This window comes from Nyctibius grandis, chromosome 4 (assembly GCF_013368605.1).
Source record: "Nyctibius grandis isolate bNycGra1 chromosome 4, bNycGra1.pri, whole genome shotgun sequence".
Taxonomy (NCBI): Eukaryota; Metazoa; Chordata; class Aves; order Nyctibiiformes; family Nyctibiidae; genus Nyctibius; species Nyctibius grandis.
This window is the reverse complement of record NC_090661.1, coordinates 27,718,570-27,738,957: the sequence shown is the minus strand read 5'-3', so window position 1 is coordinate 27,738,957 and position 20,388 is coordinate 27,718,570. Positions and strand designations below refer to the sequence as shown.

General features: G+C 46.4%; 2 protein-coding genes across 4 annotated transcripts in view; both read right to left on the bottom strand.

Annotated features, from left to right (window-relative positions):
• CKAP5 (cytoskeleton associated protein 5) overlaps window positions 1-7,935 on the bottom strand; it is a 54,873-nt gene extending 46,938 nt beyond the window's left edge. Inside the window, exon 1 of the mRNA XM_068398623.1 lies at window positions 7,851-7,935. The gene's annotated coding sequence lies outside the window, so the exon portion shown is untranslated. The remainder of the gene's footprint in view (window positions 1-7,850) is intronic.
• A 1,139-nt stretch (window positions 7,936-9,074) lies between these two features.
• The window catches only part of LRP4 (LDL receptor related protein 4), an 82,371-nt gene continuing 71,057 nt past the window's right edge, over window positions 9,075-20,388 (bottom strand). For 2 of the 3 annotated variants that reach the window (XM_068398131.1, XM_068398132.1), the window contains exons 28-38: window positions 19,825-20,128; window positions 19,276-19,494; window positions 18,837-18,971; window positions 18,491-18,599; window positions 18,017-18,161; window positions 17,373-17,486; window positions 16,955-17,078; window positions 15,905-15,972; window positions 15,218-15,305; window positions 14,547-14,688; window positions 9,075-12,769 (exon numbers count right to left, since the gene is read on the bottom strand). In XM_068398131.1, coding sequence (XP_068254232.1) covers window positions 12,434-12,769; window positions 14,547-14,688; window positions 15,218-15,305; window positions 15,905-15,972; window positions 16,955-17,078; window positions 17,373-17,486; window positions 18,017-18,161; window positions 18,491-18,599; window positions 18,837-18,971; window positions 19,276-19,494; window positions 19,825-20,128 — 1,784 coding nt within the window. In that variant the 3' untranslated portion in view covers window positions 9,075-12,433. Of the gene's footprint in view, window positions 12,770-13,911; window positions 13,981-14,546; window positions 14,689-15,217; window positions 15,306-15,904; window positions 15,973-16,954; window positions 17,079-17,372; window positions 17,487-18,016; window positions 18,162-18,490; window positions 18,600-18,836; window positions 18,972-19,275; window positions 19,495-19,824; window positions 20,129-20,388 lie in introns of all 3 variants that reach the window. The other variant, XM_068398133.1, reaches the window with a different exon arrangement.

Below are 20,388 nucleotides of genomic sequence, written 5' to 3'. Positions count from 1 at the left end.
GGAAATTAGGTAGTTCTGAATCTTGCCCAGAAACTTGGAGGTAATTCAAGCCATTACCTGTCTTTTTTTTTTTTTTTTTTGAGGAAATTTTGTTGAGGAAAACATAAGGAACCAATACAAGGACAATAGTTATTCACAAAGAAAACAGAAAAAGAAATAAAGCACTAACACACCTGCCAGCAGCAGAAACACCAGAATAAAGAGTTTTGGCACCTGTACTAAGGCAAACCTCCATCTACACCCCGGTCATTTAGAAAACTGTCAGCAGCATTAACTTCCTACTTCAACAACAAAAAAAGAAACATTTATTTCTCTACAGAAATCTGTTATGCCAAGGAAAATCTTATTGTAGGACAGTGATTACCTTACTACAACCCTAAAATCAGTTCAAACCCTAAAGTCAGGAGCAACTCTATTAAAAAGGCTTGTCCATTGCAAGGCTGATACTAGTTTACAAGTATTTTTACCTTTACACATATCCAACAGTTCATTACTACAAAGTGTGACCTCTTCCTTGTATACCCTAGTGACGCATTATAGAATCTAGAAGAAAAGGATCTAGGATCTCCCTTCTCAACATCACAATGTACTCAACCTGGGGAGGGGCGTGGGGGAACACAGATGATGGGACAGACACAGGGAACAGAGACGGATGACCATGAAACTGTGTGTATTTTCTCACCCAATTTTTTCAGTTTGGCCAAGTCACTTCACCTACTATTTTTAGTTGTAAGATCTACAACAGTTACTTCAATTATAAAATGGGTTAAATTGCCTTCTGTGCTGAACCTGGCATCTAAAAATAGTGATAAAATTATACTTCCCCACCCCCAATAACTTACAAATCCCTTTAGAACTGACAGTTTATCAGAAAGTATTCCACAGTCACAGAGGGAGAGCTCCTTCTTAAACATTCCTTCTTCCTAGCTTCTTCACTGCTCATGTCCGTCCTAATGCCAAGATCTTGTACTGTCTACATCTTCCAGTTACCAGAATAAGAGACTGTTGTTTCTCCCTTCAATTAAGTCACTGGGTTCTGTATGTTCATACAACATCCCACATTTGACAAAAAAGCTTTTTTTTTTTTAAAGCTTCTTTCCAAAGACATGTAAACCTCCAGCCATTACTTCTCAACATCCAAATAGCAAGTAACCTCATTATACAATAATGCAGCTAAATTATGTTATTACTAGTGAATTTGCAGCAATGACCTACATAGCTTTCTTGTTACCACAATTCAGAACAAACAGACTTAAGTTTTTCAGAAACAATATTCATTTTGGTAGAATTCAGAAAACAAGACCTCTGAGGTGTCTGAACCACCAAAATAAGTTTTGTGAGAGAGGTTTGTTATTAACATGGTCAATACAACATTTCCAAAAGCAAGTCAGCTGATGAATAACAAATCCTCCCTGACAGTTCTTGGCAGGACAAGTTCTTACATTATGGAGCAGTGAGAAAATGAAGACCATCAACGAAAGAATAGGATGTCTTTCAAAGAGAGACCATGCAAAAGCAGCAAGAGCAGAAAATATTTACAAGGCAGCACTAATGCAAGAATTTCAAATGTAAAAGTGAGAATTCCCCACTGAATATTAATAAGTTTAGGAAACAAATCTATCAACACATTAAGAGATTATGGGAAAGTGTCAATACATGAAAGTCTGGATTAACCACGCACTGTTCTGAACAGCTCCTACTCAGCTGCTAAATAAATGCTTTCTCTGCTACAATTTTTGAGGGCTGAATAGCATCAACCTTACAGCTTCATAGTATGGGGTACTGCTAACGAAAATCCTTTCATCGTAAACATCCTGAAATGTGTTTTATTTTGAAGCATACATTTATCACCTATCACTATATTTTATTGTAAAGTATCAGCTTCCAGACCATTTTCTACATAAAATGTGCAATGGCAAACTAGGAGTCCATTTTATGCTAAACAAAAGCAGATGTTGATTGATACAGATTGTCCACTTCTCCCTGCTCACTTCCATCTGTTGAACACGACCATTGAGCAAGAATGGCATCAAGCATTTTCATATTTTGAAAGCTTCTCAAAAACGTTACTCAAAAGAGTAAGTTCTGAGAAAGCATGACAGGCCTTTTTAAAGGAAAAAATGTTTGAAATGTTCCTATACAGCAGGGCACACACTTGGAGAGCGTAAAGCTGTATGTCACGTTACAGATGAAACTACACTTCTCGGTAGACAGTTCTCTGTCAGTGCAGCCCGCAGCTTTCCTAGCAGAAACAATTTTTGTTTAATGGCAGTTTGGGGTCATGTTTGCTCTTTGGCTCTGAAAAGATGAAGTTTCACTTTCTCAGAAGTTTAGCACAGCGTGTTTTCAGTATCTGCCAGTTAAACCTTCTCATCAGATACACGTAAAGTAGCTCGGAAAAAAGGTTAAAAAATGCAAGTAATCATAACATAGTTTATGTTTAAAGAACACCTGGACACATCAAGTATTTTGAAAAGCACAGAAATCCAAGAACTATAGCCTAAACAGTCAGCGAAATAATGCAATTGCTTTAGTAAATTCCACATAATCAAAAGGAAAATTGAAGCCCAGCTAACAATCCTGAACTACAGATACTTGCAAAAGCAGCAAAGAGTCAGAAGAACTTTCAGTCAGACTGTAAACGTGCTTTCCATCTTCAGTCCACATATCTTTTGATGACAGACAAAAGAGGAGGTTAAAAAAAACACAGAAGACTATTCGCTGCTTAGGCAATAAAAGTTTCCTAGGATTTTAAAGGTTGGCATTTTCAACTAAAAAGATTAAAAGATGCAAGATACACATACTCTTGATGAAAGGAAAGCAGGACCTCAGAATAATGAAAAAGAAATAGGAGAAATGCACGCTAGAAAGGAATTGTTTTGCAGGTTGTGGAGTAGATGGCAGCTGAGAGAAGCTACTGCTTCAGCAGCAATTCAATGGCATTAAAGAGTAAACAGCATTAAATTCTCTCTTGCCTGCTCTAACTCATACATCCTAACTCAGCTCAGTGACATCTTAATAGCACAAATGGAAGGTTATTGGTAAGGGAGATAGATACTTAATTTCTCTGGAAAAGTATGTTTCAACACGGTGTCTCTGAAAATAACTTCTGCATGGAAAAGAACGGCCTCAACGTGAGAGACAACACAAAATAAACTGACCTTCTGCTATAGCTAAGAGCAAAAGCTATTTCTTACTGCATGGGTAAGCCGGGAGCGAAGCCAGCCTTACAGAGCAGAGGGGCAAGAGGGAAAAGGGCAACCCATGGGCAAGTTTGCACACGCTTAGATAATTCTAAGGGTGGCCAGCCAGAGTGAAAGATGTCAGCTGGGCCACACTTATTAGCTGCCATCTCCCCCATCCCTCAAGGTGTTTACAAAGCTCAGGCATGGAAAGGCTCGTGTGATGTTCTTTAAAAGGATGGCCTGAACTGCTGATGAAGGAAAGCTCCCGCAGAGACATCCCACGCCAGGAATGACCACCAGCTCCCTCCTTCTCCAGGGGGAGCACCCTCCACCACGGCAGCAAAGGCCCTCACTCCCCCCCCACACTAACGGCACCCCCGCCATCCCCAGCACCATCCAGAAGAGCACCCCTCCACTCCGGCCCGCAGCCCCTGATGTCCCCCTCCTCTTCCTCCCCCCGCCGCCGCGGGCCCCACCTCCCCCGCACGCCGCAGCCCGAAGACGTTTCCCGTTCCGCGGCGGCACCGGCAGCGGTATCTGGCACAGGCCGCGGCCGGGGCTCAGGGCAGCGGCGGAGCAGTCCGCCCGCCCGGCATTGTTTCTGCCCGCCGCCCCCGCCCGAGGGCCGGGCCGGGCCCCGCCAGTGCCACTGCCGCCTCGCACCGCCCGCGCGGCTCCGCCGGGCCTCGTCGGCCACTCACCCTGACAGCTCCGGCCCGGCTCCGCGGCGACAGCGGGCGGGGAAGCGCGGGCCGGGCCGGGACAAGCCCCTCCCCGCCGGCGGGCGGGGCTCGGGGCGCCGCGGCCGCACCTGGGCGGGGAGCCGGCCCGCGCCTGGGCCAGACAAAGGCGGGCAGGGCAGGGCAGGGCAGCGCCCAGCTCCCGGTTCCGCCGCGCTCCCCCCACGGCAGCCCCGGGCACACCGCACCTCCCTTCCCTTCCCCGCAGCCCGGCCCCCGCGGAGCCGGACACGCGTCCTCCCGCGCCCCCGTGCGCAGGCGGCAGCGGGGCCTGCCCTGGGCCGGGGCCACCGGACGGCTCGGTCCGCCAAGCCCCCTGCCCTCATGAGTCACACCCCTGAACACCCGCACCCGTCACCACAATCACTCCGGTAACAGAGGTAGCTGCGGTCGTACTCGAGCACGGAGCAGACATGATCCCAGGCCACCATCACCCAGCAGTCCCTGACTGCAGAAGGGAGCAGCTCTGAAACCCGACGGGAGGAACAAGGCCTGCCGCGAAGAAGGACATACGCAGTACCCTCCAGAGGAGGTACGAATGAATAGCCTGGCACCACACCATCGTTGCATTTCATGTTCTGCTGCGAGATGTGCAATGACAGTGCTCCGGTGGAGCTGATTCATCAGCAATCTCTCTAGCCCATCGCCTGACATTTTGAGATGCCTTTTCTACAGTGACAATAGCAATTGAAGAAGCTGGTATGGTGGAAACCGGGTGTCAATAGCTTCCTCCTGAGAAGAGCATCAAGACACATGATGCAAGGCTGTTTCTTCAGACATCTTTTTAGCTAGCTGAAGAAAGAAGCCTCTTCTAGGCACTGCAGCACCGGCCATGCTCCCCACTGAATAATCGTCCCAGTTACTTTTTCAACCATCTCAGCCTCCCTCCTACAACAGGGAGGCACGAACATGCACAACAGCTTCTGCTTTTCAATGTTTGCCATTCACAGCAACCGAGCTGTCATAGAGACAACCCCAAACAACACGCAATTGCTCAGGTCAAGAGACTCTTTAATTCAAACATGCCACAGCAACACTGCCCGGTGCAAGGCAATGTTTAAATTAAACACACGAGGGTACAAGGCTTTCCCATGTCACACTTCAGAACTCCACCCCTATAAGATGAACCACTGGAACAGTGTACAACGAAGCATCGGCAGCAACACCATATTAGTCTTGGACTATGTTGGCTTGAAACCAACTATTCTGCTACAGATGCAAATGGCCTTAATGCCATCCTGCTCTGGCAGACTTCACAAACCATTTATATGAAATGGTTTACAAACAAATTAGCAATACAAGTTTATATATTTCTTTTAAAAAACAGGAAAGGACATCACGACTGGTACCATGGAACAGAGCGGGGATAGGAACGGGGAAAAAAGGGAACCACTTAATCACTGGCTGTGATTTTGAAAACCCTAATTAGAAGGTTTACCAGTGTTTATATCTCTTAAGGGTCCTTAAAGTGATACGTCCTACACAATAAAATCTTCCAAATTAGATAAAGATTGAGAGACAGTTATCTTTACTCCACAAAACATTCACAGCAGTTTCTAATTGTATGTACTGTTCAAGATGTTCATAAGTGATCTATAAAAAGGGATGAACAGAGTTGTTACAGTTTGTGGATGACACATTTAACCAGAGTAGCAAGAAAAAAGAATTTTAAGAAAGGATTGACTGAAAAAAGCTTACAACATACCAAGTGAATTACAGCTCTACATTTATCACCTAACACACAGAGCGAGGCACAAGAGAGAAACAAATCTCAACATTACGCTGGAAGTCAGGTTTTCCGAGTTGTCTGTTAAACAGAAGCAAGACCTTACTGTTTTGACAGACATCTGTGTGAGAGCATCAGCTCCACCGTGGCAGACCAGGTTTGCAGAAGCACAGGCCCAGGTTACATAACCTGGGAAAGGACAAGAGGCAGTGTGGAAGTTAAGCCCCACCAAATACAAGTCATACGTGTATGAGAATCAGGAATCATGTTCCATTACCATGCACTCACTTTTTTATATTACAAGTCTTGCATCAGTACAGATGTAAAGCAGCCTGACTAACCCTTAATTTCCCATGCTTCTGAAATCCAAGTTTCATTTATTTTTATGCAGCTATCATGTAAATAATTTCTTCCATAGCAAGTCCCCTAGTTAATGTTACCAACTTTGTATTCTTGAGAATTACCTTCAATACACGTACAACAATTTGTTTAGAACCAGTCTGTTGAACTTGAAGGCCATCTTTTGTTGATTCTTCTTTGATATCTCACTCTCTCCATGTTGCTTAAAAAGTTTAAGCCTATTGCAACGGTGGAGGGGTGGGGGGAAGAAGGTGCATATGTAAGTTTTAAATGGGGGAAAGCTACCAAAACAGCAAAGTTTAAAAAAAGGCCAAGCCTGGCTGGGGCAAGAAAGTAAAACCAAATTCTAATTTTTGCACAATCAACTGATTTGACATTGGACACCAAAGAGTCAAAACTAAAAGGGCAACTTGCACCCAATCGTTCTTCTTTCTGACTTGACCCTATTGGAAAGTTTTAATAACAGATTTTTATGAGTAGCCTTTTAGAATATTTCAACATTTGAGACTCTCAGCATTTGGAAATATGCATCTTTACAGTTTCAAAGTAATAGATGTGTTCATTGAAAGTCTATAACAATGCTTTCTCCGATACACAAGTAATAAATAAGGAAGGTCTCCCACAGCTGGTAGCCCAACATCCTGACCAGTACTCATCCCTTTCTCATCTGCAGACGGCAACTGTAACAGCACTGCAGTTTAGCAGTAGCATTGGAAGACGTAACACTAAACATAAAATAATAAACCAGCAAAAAAAGAAAACTGCAGCATAATTAGCTGATACACACTGAACACAAATCAGTAAATTGTAGCAGATGAGTTTGTGGTTTTGTTTTTTTTTAATTTTCATTTTTAGAACAGAGTCCAGGTCAGCTTAAGCTGCACAGAAGTTTCTTTCCTCAGCCTCTGCTACACAACACTTTGGGTCTCTCACTGACAGAGGTCCAAATTCAGGAGGAAAACCCTCTACACACCAACCTGAAAGCTACTATCTCAAGAAGAATCACAAGACTCTGACTCAGAAACAAAATCAAGTAAAACAGAAAGGGGGGCAGGGAACATGGGACCCATATTCCTGTCCAGACCCCTTAGTCACATACACTAGACAAGATTCAATGTGAAGCACCTCCTGGCAAGGGCTCCGGAGGTCCAAGACTAACACCTGCGCCCAACAACAGAGCTGTAGAAATGGAGATGAGCTCATACCTTTTACGTTAAGATTGGAATCACCTCAGGGAACATTTTCCCCAGGTCATTTTAGAGGGGAAACCAACCCTGCACACAGGATCCTGAAACGCACCCTCGGGGCACCGAAGATGCCTGATCCGTATTTCCATCGAGGAGCGTTAGGAAGGGGACGCCCGGCTCCCTCACCAGCCCCCAGGCCCACACTACCGGCCGCCTCCCAAGTAAGGCCCCAGCAGCTCCCAGTCGCGCCTGGGCCCACGAAAGAGGAGACCGCGGCGGAGCAGCCCGAGCCGCAGCACCCTCCTGGCCCCGACACCCTCTGCTCCGCGGGCGGCCTAGGCGAGCGGCGCCCCTTAAAAGCCTTCTCAGCGCGGCGTGGTACAGGCCACGGCCTCCCACCGTCAGCAGCCATGTCCCCCGCAGCCACGGGAGAGGCCTCAGGCGAATCCCGCGGGCCCAGGTCGTTGCCGTGGAGAGATGTCGGCGCCGCTCAGGACGGTGCCTCCGCCCACTCCCCAGGTGAGGCGGGGGAGGCTCGGGCCCAACGGCGGAGGAAGGCCTACCCCGCCCTGCTGCGGGCTCGGGGTGCAGCGGTGGGCCGAGGAAGGGGCCAAGCCCCCACTGGGGAAGGGACAACGACAGCAACTCTCACCTGAGCCCCGGCGGGTCGGGCGCGGCGAGTGTCCGGCCGCTCCTCGGCAGGGTTTGAAATCGCTAACACCGCCCGCACCTCCCAGTGTCCTCAGTGCCCATTGGCCGATACCGGCGCCACCCACGCCCGCACCCGCTCACTTTATTGGTCCGTTTGAATCCGGCAGCAGCGACGCGTGCTCCGCGCTCTCCTGAGGCGGCATCGGCCGCTGGGCACTACCGGCGCCGCGGGTCCGTCCGGGCCGCGCGGAGAGCGCACCGCGACGGGGGCGGCCTCCGGCGGCATCAGCCCGGCCCCTGGGCCTGCAGCCCAACCCCTCCCCCTTTCCCCCCCCCCGGCTCGGTAACCCCCAAGGCGCGCCGGGGAAGGAGGCCGCTGCGCCCGCCCGCCCCGCGGTGCTGAGGGGAGACCCGGGCCCTGCGGCAGCGGCCGTGGCCCCGCTGAGGGCGTGGGGCAGCTGCGGGGCGCGCAGTGCCCGACGCTGGTGGCGTCCTGAGGCAGCCGCGCTGGGCCACAGAACCCGCCACCTCAGGCAGCTCTGAGCTGAAATTCATGGCAGCTTTGTTAGGGAAAGGGCCGCGAGGAAGCACGAAAGGGAAACGGGTTCCTGGCTGTGTTCAGCCTCCGGGAACGTCCCGTTGTAGTGGAAGGGGCTTGCTCTTTAATATCTTTAATATGATTAGTGAGTAGCAAGCAGTAACTGTGTGTTGTTGGAGTATGGTGTTTTTTCCCTCCTTTCTTTCTTCACTTCAGCTGAAGCAAGCAAAGGAAAAATTCTTAGGTGTAATCAGAATAGAACACAAGGGACAGGAGAATGCCATCAACACCACTGCAATTAATCTTAGTGACATCTCTCCCCACCCCACTGCGTAAGCGTCCTCAAGTTTTAAAAGTGAGACGACTATATTTTTGCATGACCTCAGTAAGATCACTTCTGCACTGTGCTTCAACAGTGAAGTGAGCAGGAATAAAGCTAAAATGTTTTAAATATTTTTGGTAGTTCTTTCATCAGAATGGGGCACGAGAATAGCACCAGTACTGCCGTGTCAGTTATTACTGTTATAATGAATGTTTCATTCATTATTCAGCCTTTTCCACCATTTAAACTATCGGTTATAAAAAAAATGCAACAGAATCTTGAATAAAACCCCTCACAGACAGAAAAACAGCTCTTCTTCAGAGCTTTATTTTCCGCTGGGCAGAGACTTGAGACCACTACACTCTTTCATTCTTTCCAAAAAGAACATCCTCTTCTGCTGGTGCCACATTGCAAAGGTAACAAAAAGGACAAAAAGCAAGGCAGGGGCAGGATGACAGGTATTACGTGTGAGCAGGAATTTGCAAAAGTGCATGAGTGTGGATATTTGGCCCTTGATTCAAAGCTGTAATGGCAGAAGCGTGTGTTACAATCACATTATCAAAAGAATCCAGATGCATTCCTACCTTCTTGCTCCTCTCAAATGAAGCAAAGTGGAAGTTCTGTGCAAACAGGTCTGGGAGCTCCACTTTCACAGGAGAGACCATATAACATGCATGATTCACAACCAAAAGCCAGGCAGAGTGGTTAAGAAAAGCTAAATTTATATTAAATTATCAACCCCTAAAATACTGAACACAGTGGTTAAATAACTCCAGAAAGTCCAATGTCTCCCGTGAGTAACGTTAAAACCATTACACAGGAACACACGGAAATCACTGATGTTAGCTGGGGACAGACAGGAGAGAGGTTTGCTTTTTACATAGTAAATCAGTGCTCAAGAGATCATCCTCCAGTGGCCCTTCTACATTCTCAACATCCTAAGTGCAATGAGGGTCTTCTCTTCCCCAAAACAGGGAACCATGATGCACCCCCTAGGCAGCATCTCACTGGGGCTGTCTCTAGGAAAAAGAAACTAATTTCTGCCACCTCACCGGCAGAGGAAAGGCTGTGGGACATTTTGATGCTCCTTTTTGCCATAATCATTTGTGGAAGGGAGCAGAGAGCAGTTATGAATGGTTGTCAGGCTGGAGTGCACAGGGTCCCTCCTAAGAAGCAGCAGAGAATATTTATCAAGGTGGAGATCACAAGCACCATGAGTTGTTGAAAAGACTGACTGTGTTTTCCTTTCCATTCTGCACTTGCGACTCAGACAGTGGTTACTTTGACAGGCTGACTGAACCTCAAGTGACAGGTCTGGGTAGATGTTTCCCTTCACCCCTGCGCACTACTTTGGTGCACACTCACATAAGCTAGTGGGGTAAAAAAAAAAGCCCCCCAAAACCCAAAGAAACCCTGCTGTCCTAGAAGTCAGAGCCTTCCTCCTCCACCCACCCACTCACTCTCAGCTCTGATGCCCTGCCCCTACACATGGTTTCTGTTCAAATCTATGCTTCTGCGCATGCTTGAGCCCTCTGGTGTTGTACCTGCACGAGGCAGCTTAGACAGGCAAGGTCCACGTCGGTGGTAGACACTCCTTACTCAGTTCCCAGTAGAGTCCACGCCTCAATCCAAAAGTGCCTCTGCCCAACAAAAACAACACTTCCCAGGCTGGAGTCAATCAAATAAATAATTAAATAAAAATCTAATTAAAAAAAAATCCCTCTGGGAGTAGGGAAGAGTCCCACATTAATACAGGGCAATTTCCAAGCCTTAGCTCCAGTTCATTTTCTACAGGAATATATACCAGTCAGCCCAATGGTGCAGTTATGGACAGAGTCTCAAGCCACCTAGCCAGGTCAAAGCTGCAACCTTCCCCTTCCTGCAAAGCTACTTCTGCTGTAAAAAGTACAGCCAACCCACTGGCAACTGTCATGTATTTCAGGGGTAGCAGGACTGTTAGTATATGAACGAGGTTAGAGCAGAGTAGGATGGATTTCCCTTTTTTTTTTTTCTTTTTTTACCAGCTGGAAAAATATCACACAGGAGATGCACCCTCTCCATACCTCTAACCCACACACTCGTGTATGCTTTGCTCTCTTTACACCATGGGTGGGAATGTACTTGACCTCTTCGCAGGAGATAAAGAGGTTACAGAGTTTGCCGTGAGAAATTCTTCACTGGAAAGTTCTGCTTCCAAACATCTGGCTTAACACTTAATATTTTACCATGATAGTATCCATATGACTCAAGGGATTAATATAAATCTCATTTTTGAAGAAGCATCAAGAGAGATTTTCTCCATCTTTTTTCCCTCTGAACAAACAGATGACAAGAGAAGTCAAAAGAATATGAAAAGGTGGCAATAGTCCTTGGGAGCGTGCCAGCCCCAGCTCCAGGTGTTGCTGGGATCTAACTGCACAGCTAGGATCACACCCCCTCGAGGGTAAAGGCCTTGGAGGCCAGAGAACAACTGAAGCTCATGCAGCTGATGGGAAAAATTACTTTGCAAGAAGAGCTATTTAGTGGTAACAGAAGAGCTTAAAGTGCAATTCTATCTGATAAACAACTATTTTAAAATGGCCTTTATAGCTCCCTGATTATTGTCTCCTATTCTAGGTCAAAGGGGCTCAGCCTAACAATAAAGCAGTTCCTGTCAGCACCGAGCATTCCCCTGGGAAAGATTCGACCTAGGAATTATTCTCTCTTTTCCCTCATTATGGTAATCAAAGGTCCTAAAGGGCCAACAGAATTGGGACCTCGAAGAATTGGGACTGGTGGGGACTTAGCAAATTTTCTTTTGCCTTTTTAATGTATCAGTTATGCAAAGACAAGAGTAGAATTTAGGTCTTGCTGAGATCCATTTCCTCCCATTAGCTCTGTAGAGCTAAGAACAATACCAATCTCTTCTTTCCTCAACTACAGCACTCTGACTCCAGTACCGACAGGGAGCAGTTCTGAAAGGGCCATTTGCCAACTGTTGTTTTTCCAGAGTAGAAACATGTTTTAACAGGAAAGGGAAGAACAGGAGCAGTGTCCACTGCCAGCAACAGACACAGTGCTCCGATCTGAGCATTCCTTAAAGTTTTTACAAGCAGACGGAAAAGTAAGCAGTGATGCTCTCATAAAGCGAGTCACAGCAACTGTGGTTATCCTCTTTACACCCTTAAAAGGTGACCTGATGCTGTGTCAGTGTCCCCTTGAGCCCCAAGGTATACCCCATCTATTCCAAGACCTCTCTCAAGTCAGAGACCCCTCAATACAAAGCCTCAAAGAGTGCTGCTAGTGCTAGAATGACTAGGGGAACTTCTGTGACCAGGAGCTAGCAATGAGGCAGCTCTGCTCTCTTCACGGGCATCAACCATGAGCTAGATGGCACAGGATTTGCAGGTTGCCAGAGAACACAGAATCTGAACTAGATTCAGGCCAGAGGAGTCACTGCAAAAGTTAACGTGGCAGCTTCCAGGAAAAGGGAACATATAAATAAACCACAGACAGTGAAAATGAGCCAAAATGGTCTCTGGGATCCAACCCACCCACCCTCCCCTCTCCAACTGCAACAGCACAGCTGCCCAAGCTCCTTGCTGAAAGGCAGTCACAGTCTCTGGGCCCCTCACAAGAGAGGCTGGTCTCTGTGCCCTTCCTTGCCTAAGCAGGCAGAGTCCTGTCTTTTTTGTGCAGAGCAGAGGCTAGGGAGGGTACAAGCACTTCCAAAGTCGCCTGTACTTTAGACCTCGCTCTCCGTGGAGGGCTTGCGTTGGTGTTTCCAGCCTGTGTCTGGGAGTGAGCCACACCGTTCAGGAGTGGCTGCTGCTGTGTTAACACTGCTGCATTCAGATTGTTCTTCCTGTAGCAGCTGCTCAGTTTCGGTGTCATCCAGTGAACCAGAACTAGCCTGGATAGAGACCGTGTCTGTCTTCATGCAGACGTGGTCCCGGAGGATCCCTCCTCGGGAGCTCCGAATTTGCTTAAGGTCATCCCACTCAGAATCATCACTGGATAAAAGGCATATCCCCTCCACAATCTTGATCTTCTCCTTGGTGTAGCTGTGGTCAGGACCAGTCTAGGGAGCAAACAGATGAATGAAATAGAACAATACATCCATGGAAAAATATGGCAAAGAGCAAAGCAGAGCTGGAATGTAGACAGTGAAGCAGACAAAAGGCTGGACCTCCATTTAAACAGCCACTGGCTTTGCCTGTTACAATGGCAGAACCCATTCTAAGTCTCCCTTCGGTTCTTGACCACCCCTGGATGAATCCTCCCTGCAAGAGCCTCATTCCAAACTCCAGGAGCCTTCAAATCATGGAAGGGGAATGAGGATGAGCTGGCTCTTCTAATTCAACTATATACATTCCCTGACAGCAGGGAGCAAGAACAACACTGAGCGTAAAAAGGAAGAAAAAAAAAAAAAAAAAACACCAAAATGAGAAGCAGGAACATCCAGAAGACTTCATGGTAAAAGTAGGCAGGGAATCGATTCTGGGTCTGCAATACCTTTATATCTGAGTCATTCTAGATTTTCCTCTCAGGAAAGCACAGCTGGAATACCACTGTTGAGTTTGAGTCTCACAGTGACACAGGCTAAGGAGATTACAGGGAAACAATATAAATGATCAGAGGCTAAAGGGTCCACACTGAGATTAAAGCCGTGAAATCTGTCTAACTTGGCTCACTGACAAATAAGGAGTATTAGAACATCTGATCTATCCCTGAGGAGAAAGTGGAGGGGGCGGGGATATATACATCTGGGTATATCTAGGAGCAGCAGAATTAAGAGAAAAGTGGAAAGGATTTAGATTCCCAGATAAATAATCGTGGCTTATCCTTACTAGATAAGGCTAAAATGGCAGGAAAGTTTGGGAAATCTATTGGATAGTACGTCTGAAAAACAAAGCCAGGGAAAACTCTCCTCTGCATAAGTCTAGCAGTGATCCCTGCTAGAGGAATTAAGTGATCTAAAAGATTATCATAAATAGTTCTACAGAAATTATCTTTTTCAAATCTTACACATGGAGTATCAGTAGCCAAAGCCAAGACCAAAGGATCTGCCATAACCTCTACTTCCTTGAGAGACAGTAGAGCTGGTTTAAGGACATAAAAGCAGGGGAAAAAACAAGAAAGAGCAATTAGTATGGGACAGCGCTTAAGCCACACAACAGAGCTTCAGTGAGGAAGGCAGGATCAAACACAGAGTAGTGATACCTGATGTGAGGATGTGAACGGAAATCAGAAGAGGGAAGATGAGAAGCTATCTGAGTGATAAGAAAGCTTCTGAGGAGAAAACAGAGGAGAAACTAAGTGCTGCAAGATATCATATTAAATGCTCTCCACCCTGTGGCACACAGGGCAGACCTCTGCAGAGCCTTTAAAATACTCCATTTAATAAGGGCTCCAGTCCACTCCCTATCCTGCTCCTTCCAGGCAATGCACAGTCAGGAGCCACATTCCTGCTACCAACCCCCTTCTGGCTTCCTGGTTCCCCTGGTGACTGTCCAAAGCAACCTTGGTGCTACAGTCACTAACCAGGACTGCGTCCAGGGAAGACAATTCCCATTGACTCCTGTACTTCAAGGGCCAGCACCCAATGCAAATGAAATACAAGACACTGTGGGAACAGAGAAGAAGCAGAGAGCTAAAGACAGGTCTAATTCACTACAGCTCACTGGGGAAGAAGTGCTGCTGGTTGTTCTCCATAGGAGTCTGAGCAATTCACGGAAGCTGTCCTCCTATATCCTAGAAGTAAATGCTGACAAGTTGCAATATTTTCACATACTAAGGCCTGTAACACGCAACAGCAGCTTGAGCTGGGTTCCCATGTCCTTAGTAGCAGCTCTTACCTCTTTCTTATAGCACAACTGGTTGTACATGGTTGGTTTGGGAATTGCTTCAATCTTCACCTCCTGGGTAGACGTCCGATATGAGGGATTACTGTAGGTTAGGTTCCCCAAGCCAGGGTCCGTGAACTTCGATTTACTATGCCTAGAGGGAGAAAGCTGTCAGAAAAGACACAAGACCCTACTGCCAGGATCCAAAGTTCCTGAGTGCTCAGCGAGTGGAAAGCTCCAGCTATCTTCACTGGCTCTCAAAGAGAGAGAATGCTGGCTTCGCCTGGCCCTTCAGCTGCCAGTATATTCACTAGCTATCAGTACAGCAAGGCACTGCCATGTAACCACGAAAGCTATATTGGCAGTAACTGGTGAAACTATCTGGCAGAAAGCACATGAGCTCACACATGTGCTGAGATATGAACTATCTCACATCCCTGTCCATAACTCATAAGCACTCTGCAGAAAATTTAGCCAATAAGGCTTCAAATAATAGAGCTGCATGTCCAACACTTCAAAGGTGCAGGACTCAAACCTTGCAAATAAAATCAACCACTGCTTCCAATGGCGAACAAAGGGATCGTAAACGACAATAAAGAGAGATGAAGTGCTTTCAGGAGCTTTCTTCTCCTAGAACCCTAGATTTTACTATTGGTCAGGAGAGGGGGAAAAAGATCACTTACCTATATATAATTAAAGCAGCAATAAGCAGCAAAATAAACAAGATGCTGAGAAGACCTCCAATAATGTAGCTGACATGCAGTCCTTCTCCTGAAAGTGAAGAGCAAGGGTTATTTATGCATTCTCCTTAACCTCCACTGGATAATACTGACCTTGGTGTAACGCCTAATACAGAGGTTTTACACCATACAGAAGTATGTAAAGTAAAATGTCAGCACAGCAAAGTTTGGCAGAGGGTTTTGTTTGGCTTCATATGAAACCAAACGTATTATAACCTTCTTCCCACCCAGGCCCCAGCAAACCAAGGAGCATCAAGATCTTTGTAATGGGGTTGAATGAGTTAGACCCTCTTGCTGACAGGTTACTCCTGCAGTGGGAAACAATTACCCTAGTCAACCATCCTCAACACAAAGGGGACTGTGAAGAAGACTATCATTAATGGGAAGAGCCCAGTGAATGAGGTATGGGATGAAAGAAAACAGAACTATTCTTCAGACCAAAGTGTCATTTGGAAAAGTCCCCATATAGGCTAACAAATGTGTATGACTGATGTTCATCCTTAGGCACGCTTTGCTCTGCTCAGAGGGCATTTGAGTAATTCAAGTCTGAGTTTCAAACACTATGGACTGGAATGCTGTGGGCACATCTGGAGGAGCAACCCTGCTGGAAGAGACTTAAAAGGAACTCACCTATGGTTGCCAACACTGCCTCGTTGGCATGGGTACACAAGCCTCGCCTAGCATCTTTGTCAGAGCAGCTGAATGACAGAAGGACAGTTAGTTACTGCAAGTAGTATCAACAGTATCAAAGGTATCAAAAGACAGGATGAGACAGGCTAGCACTGATATCCCTTCCATTTCCAGCTCAACAACAGGAGCCTTCCTTTCTCCAGTATCCTTCTGCATCCAGAGGAGAGAGGACCATATACATATATATAGGGGTGTGTACGTGTATGTATCAATTACAGGTCTGCAATATCTTTATATCTGAGTCATTCTAGATTCACCTCTCAGGTACATAGGTGCATACATATATCTATCTATCCAAACACAAATTTCAGCATCAGTGCTAAAGCAGAAGTCAGAACATCCTAGAGTAAGCACAAAGATCTTTCTGTCCAATACATCGTACTCAAAGTGGAAGTTTTGCCTTGTAAATAACTCAGCCATATACTATAGAACATACTTTTTTCCTGGGCAGTAGGAATAGCAGGCTGTAGGGAATTAGCAGAAAAAAAATCTCTTAACTACCTGCATTGTAACTTAAATGTTAGAGCTGGAAAGGTTCTGTTCTGCCCCAAACAAGCTATCCCTTCGTGGCCAGGGCAGAACCACTTCCTCAGATGACTGGGTCAGGTCTGAGATGTCTCAGCGAATTAAAGCAACAGTCTCCCCCCTCCTCCTCTCAGAAATAAATTCTCAAAATTAGAGGTTCAAAAATCAACCAAATGAACGACATGGTCTCAGGAGGATTTTAACACTTCAGCACAGTCAGCCTAGACACACATTTCAATAGAACGGACAGGAAGATCTCTGCACCTCTTTCTTGCCAGCTCAACAGTGCTCTACATTCTTTGTCAAAATGTCCCCATTATGAACATGAAGTCTGGAGCTGGAATAGCCTCTTTTGGCTAGGGAGAGGTACATTTGGATGATGACAACCAAGCGAGGGCTTGCATGTCGCACCTTGCACAAGCTGTGACTTTCACACCCCCATTCCAAGAGAACAAGAGCACTTACTTTCCTTCCGCTGCTTCCAGAGATGTGAGAGGTTTGTTTGTCGAGGTACCTGCTCTGCCAGGTGGTGTCTGACTTCTCTCACTTACACTGGTTGGTTCAGGACCAGGGGGGATCACACCAGGAACTAGACCAACAGAGAAAAATAAGCAAGACCCCAACTTTGTGGAACAGATGAACAAGTCTGGTAAGCTACAAAGAGTTTCTGAAATGGCCTATACAAGCAGCTTTCCCATCTTAAACCCCATCTGTCAGCAGAAAGGACAGAAGAAGGCTCTATTGCTCACAACTGCCTTACTTCCAGTATACGGGACTGCATAACTTTTTATACACTGGAGAGCTTCAGATGCTCTGGTTGCCACTGCCACTGCAGTGGCTCACTTATGGAAGCTACTACCCAAATAACACTCAGTAAACTCACTAGTAGAACAGGGTCGCCCATCTGGTTCATCCGGACATGCGCAGACAAAGTCAGAAGCCCTGGCAAAGCAGAGGTGAGTGCAGCCTCCATTGTTCACTCCACAAGCATTAGTACCTGGGAAGGAACAAGCAATTTTCTAAATATTTTGCAGATGACCAGGTAGGAGCTCAGAGCAACACCTTTTTTTCCTGCTCAGCCAGAGATATTTCCTAGAAATCCAGCAAGTTACTATGCTCTGGCACATGCCCTTCATCTGACTGCTAAGAAAGTGATGACAATAGCCAGACACTGGTAGGATTATGGCAGTCTTGAAAGGAAGGCACTGGAAATCATTAGACAGGAGCCCAGTCAACACAGCTTCACAGACTGAAAAACAAAAAGCTCACATTCTTCTGTTTTAACACAATGTCAGATGAACAACACAGAAAGTGACATTTGCTAATCAAAGCTGTAAGAGAACACCTTTAAGATGTACTTGACAGAAATGTCACAGGCAGACAAGGAATGTGCCCAGGGAAGATGCATTAACAGTTTAAGTGTAAGAAAGGATGCCAACCTCACTTGACATCTACAGTAGCAAAGTAGTTCCAGAGCTCTTTTTGTCTACAATTAGCATTTGCCTGAATCAAGGTGCTCCTGCTTACCTGTCTGTCTCTGAGGCGAAACCACAATGATATCCATCAGTCCCTCAACATTGCCTAGGACCGTCTCTTTGTTCCGCCCAGAGTATTTGTCCACTCTCTGGATAGATTTGGTTTGCCAGTCAGTCCAGTATATCCACCTATCCTGCTGCTCAGGGATACGGCAAAGAAAAATCACAGCCATTAGCATGTTTAGCCATATAAACACAGGACACCCATAAAAAACACATGCCAGTGGCGGAAGGCCCCAAACAAAGGCCTTTTCAACCCCTTCCCCTCTTGTCATAAAGAAGATGACTGTCTACACCCCATGGGAGTTCAGACAAACTTCCTTTGTTAGCTCCACAGTAGCGTTAAGTACTATCCCCTCAGCCATCTTGGTTTTCCCAGACTATAACACTTCCCCGTCCCCAAGCTCCACTGTCCAAACTCATCAACACACCAGGGAGAACAGTGGCAGCAGGAAAATCTTCTTACCTGTGTCAGAGCAAAGGGATGTGACACCTGGCTGACCAACACTTGCCGTAGCTTCCCATTGAGATCACAACTCTCTATGCGATCAAGATGCGCATCCACCCAGTAAATCCTGGAAGAACAGAGAAAGAGGTGAGTACCCAGTAAATCCTGGAAGAACAGAGAAAGAGGTGAGTTTCCATCTATACAATCCCTCTTTACTTTCTAGTCATTCACTAGCCAAGATGGATCAGACGAAAAAAAAACAACTCAAACCCACAACGCTACTCCAATAAAGCAAGCTAAGGTGGCTAAAAAAATTCACTACATTCCTTAACCCTATGCAAGTAAAAGAAAATCTTTCACTGACCTCCTGGTGTCATAATCCAAAGTTAATCCATTGGGCCATCCTAGGTCAGTGTTAATCAGGATTTTACGTTCAGAGCCATCCAAGTTTGCCCGTTCAATTTTGGCAATGTGACCCCAATCTGTCCAAAACAGGTACCTGAAGACGTAAAAGGCAAGTGTAAGAAGAAAAGAATATTTCATTTAGCCTGAGAAAAGTTTTAGTTATGAATTAAACTGCCAGATACAAATACAGTCAAAAAAGATCACGTGCTCTGCAGCTTGCTTCTCCCAGCTATCTGCCCAACCTTCAAATTCACTGTCTGCCTGATTACAGATGTCACTCAGAGTCAGCCCCTTGCCTGTAGATTCACACAGCACATCTCTTCTTCCTCTCACAACCCCCTCTTCCAATCTGCCTCTGCACAGCCCTTCTCCCCACCCGACCAATACCCCATACCTACCCCTTCTTGGGAAAGACAGCAATGGCTCGGGGCTCATCCAGGCTGTTATTGATCAGCACTTTCCTGGAGCTTCCATGCAGTCTAGCTACTTCTATGGTATTGCGTCCTGTGTCTGTCCAGTAGAGGTTCCTGGCAACCCAGTCTACTGCCAGGCCATCTGTAGTCTTCAGACCCTGACCAATAACAGTTTCCATGTTGCTGCCATTCAGATCAGACCTCCTGGATGGAAATCAATAAGAAATGGCAGTGAGGAATGGGTAGCTCCCGGAAAGCCTTCACACCTCCATGTGTGATACCCATCAACCACAGGGCCACTGCTACCTCCATAATACCTTTTCCCCCGTATTCTCCAGCAGGTTAAACACACCTTCAGCATTTAGTTGAGCAATACACATGACGCTGTGTACCGAAGACAAGGTGTAAGTAGTGGTGCATTGCCAGCACCTCAGTTTCCCCAACTTCCTGGCACTTTCCACAGCTCACTGTGGCACAACCAGCACAAGTAACTGGGTGACCTGGGCACTGGCCAAGCAGATGACAGGCACCCACCTGATGACATCAAGAAATACATCTGTATAGTAAATCTTGCCATCCACACTATCATAGTCCAGAGAAATGACGTTGTTCAGCTCAGGGACAGGTATGTGCACATCTGTGTGGTCACTGGTGTCTAGTGAGATACGACGGATGGAAGCACGGCTAGAGAAGAGTAGGTAGGTCTCTGGAGAAGGGTCACACGTCTGCTCATCCCTCTTCAGCTGGATGCCAGTGGGACAAGCACAGGAGAAGCCAGTAGGGTGAGGCAAGCAAAGGTGGGAGCAGCCACCATTACGAACTCCACATTTATTGAAGCCTTTAGAAATAGGGAAAGCATATTTTAAGGATCAGTGTGGTCCCACAGACCAAAGCTTTATTTTAAAGGCTACATACATGCACAACTTGCTAGCAGCTGAGTTCATCCTTACTATCCCAGCCTTGCTGGGAATCTACAACCCTTCATACAGAGATTGCCTCCCTCCCCTCCAAGATTTGTGGTGAGTATGAGCATGATTGGGCAAGGAGAACAGGAAAGCATAGAAGGGGGAACATCAGGAGAAAATCTTGACATGTGTT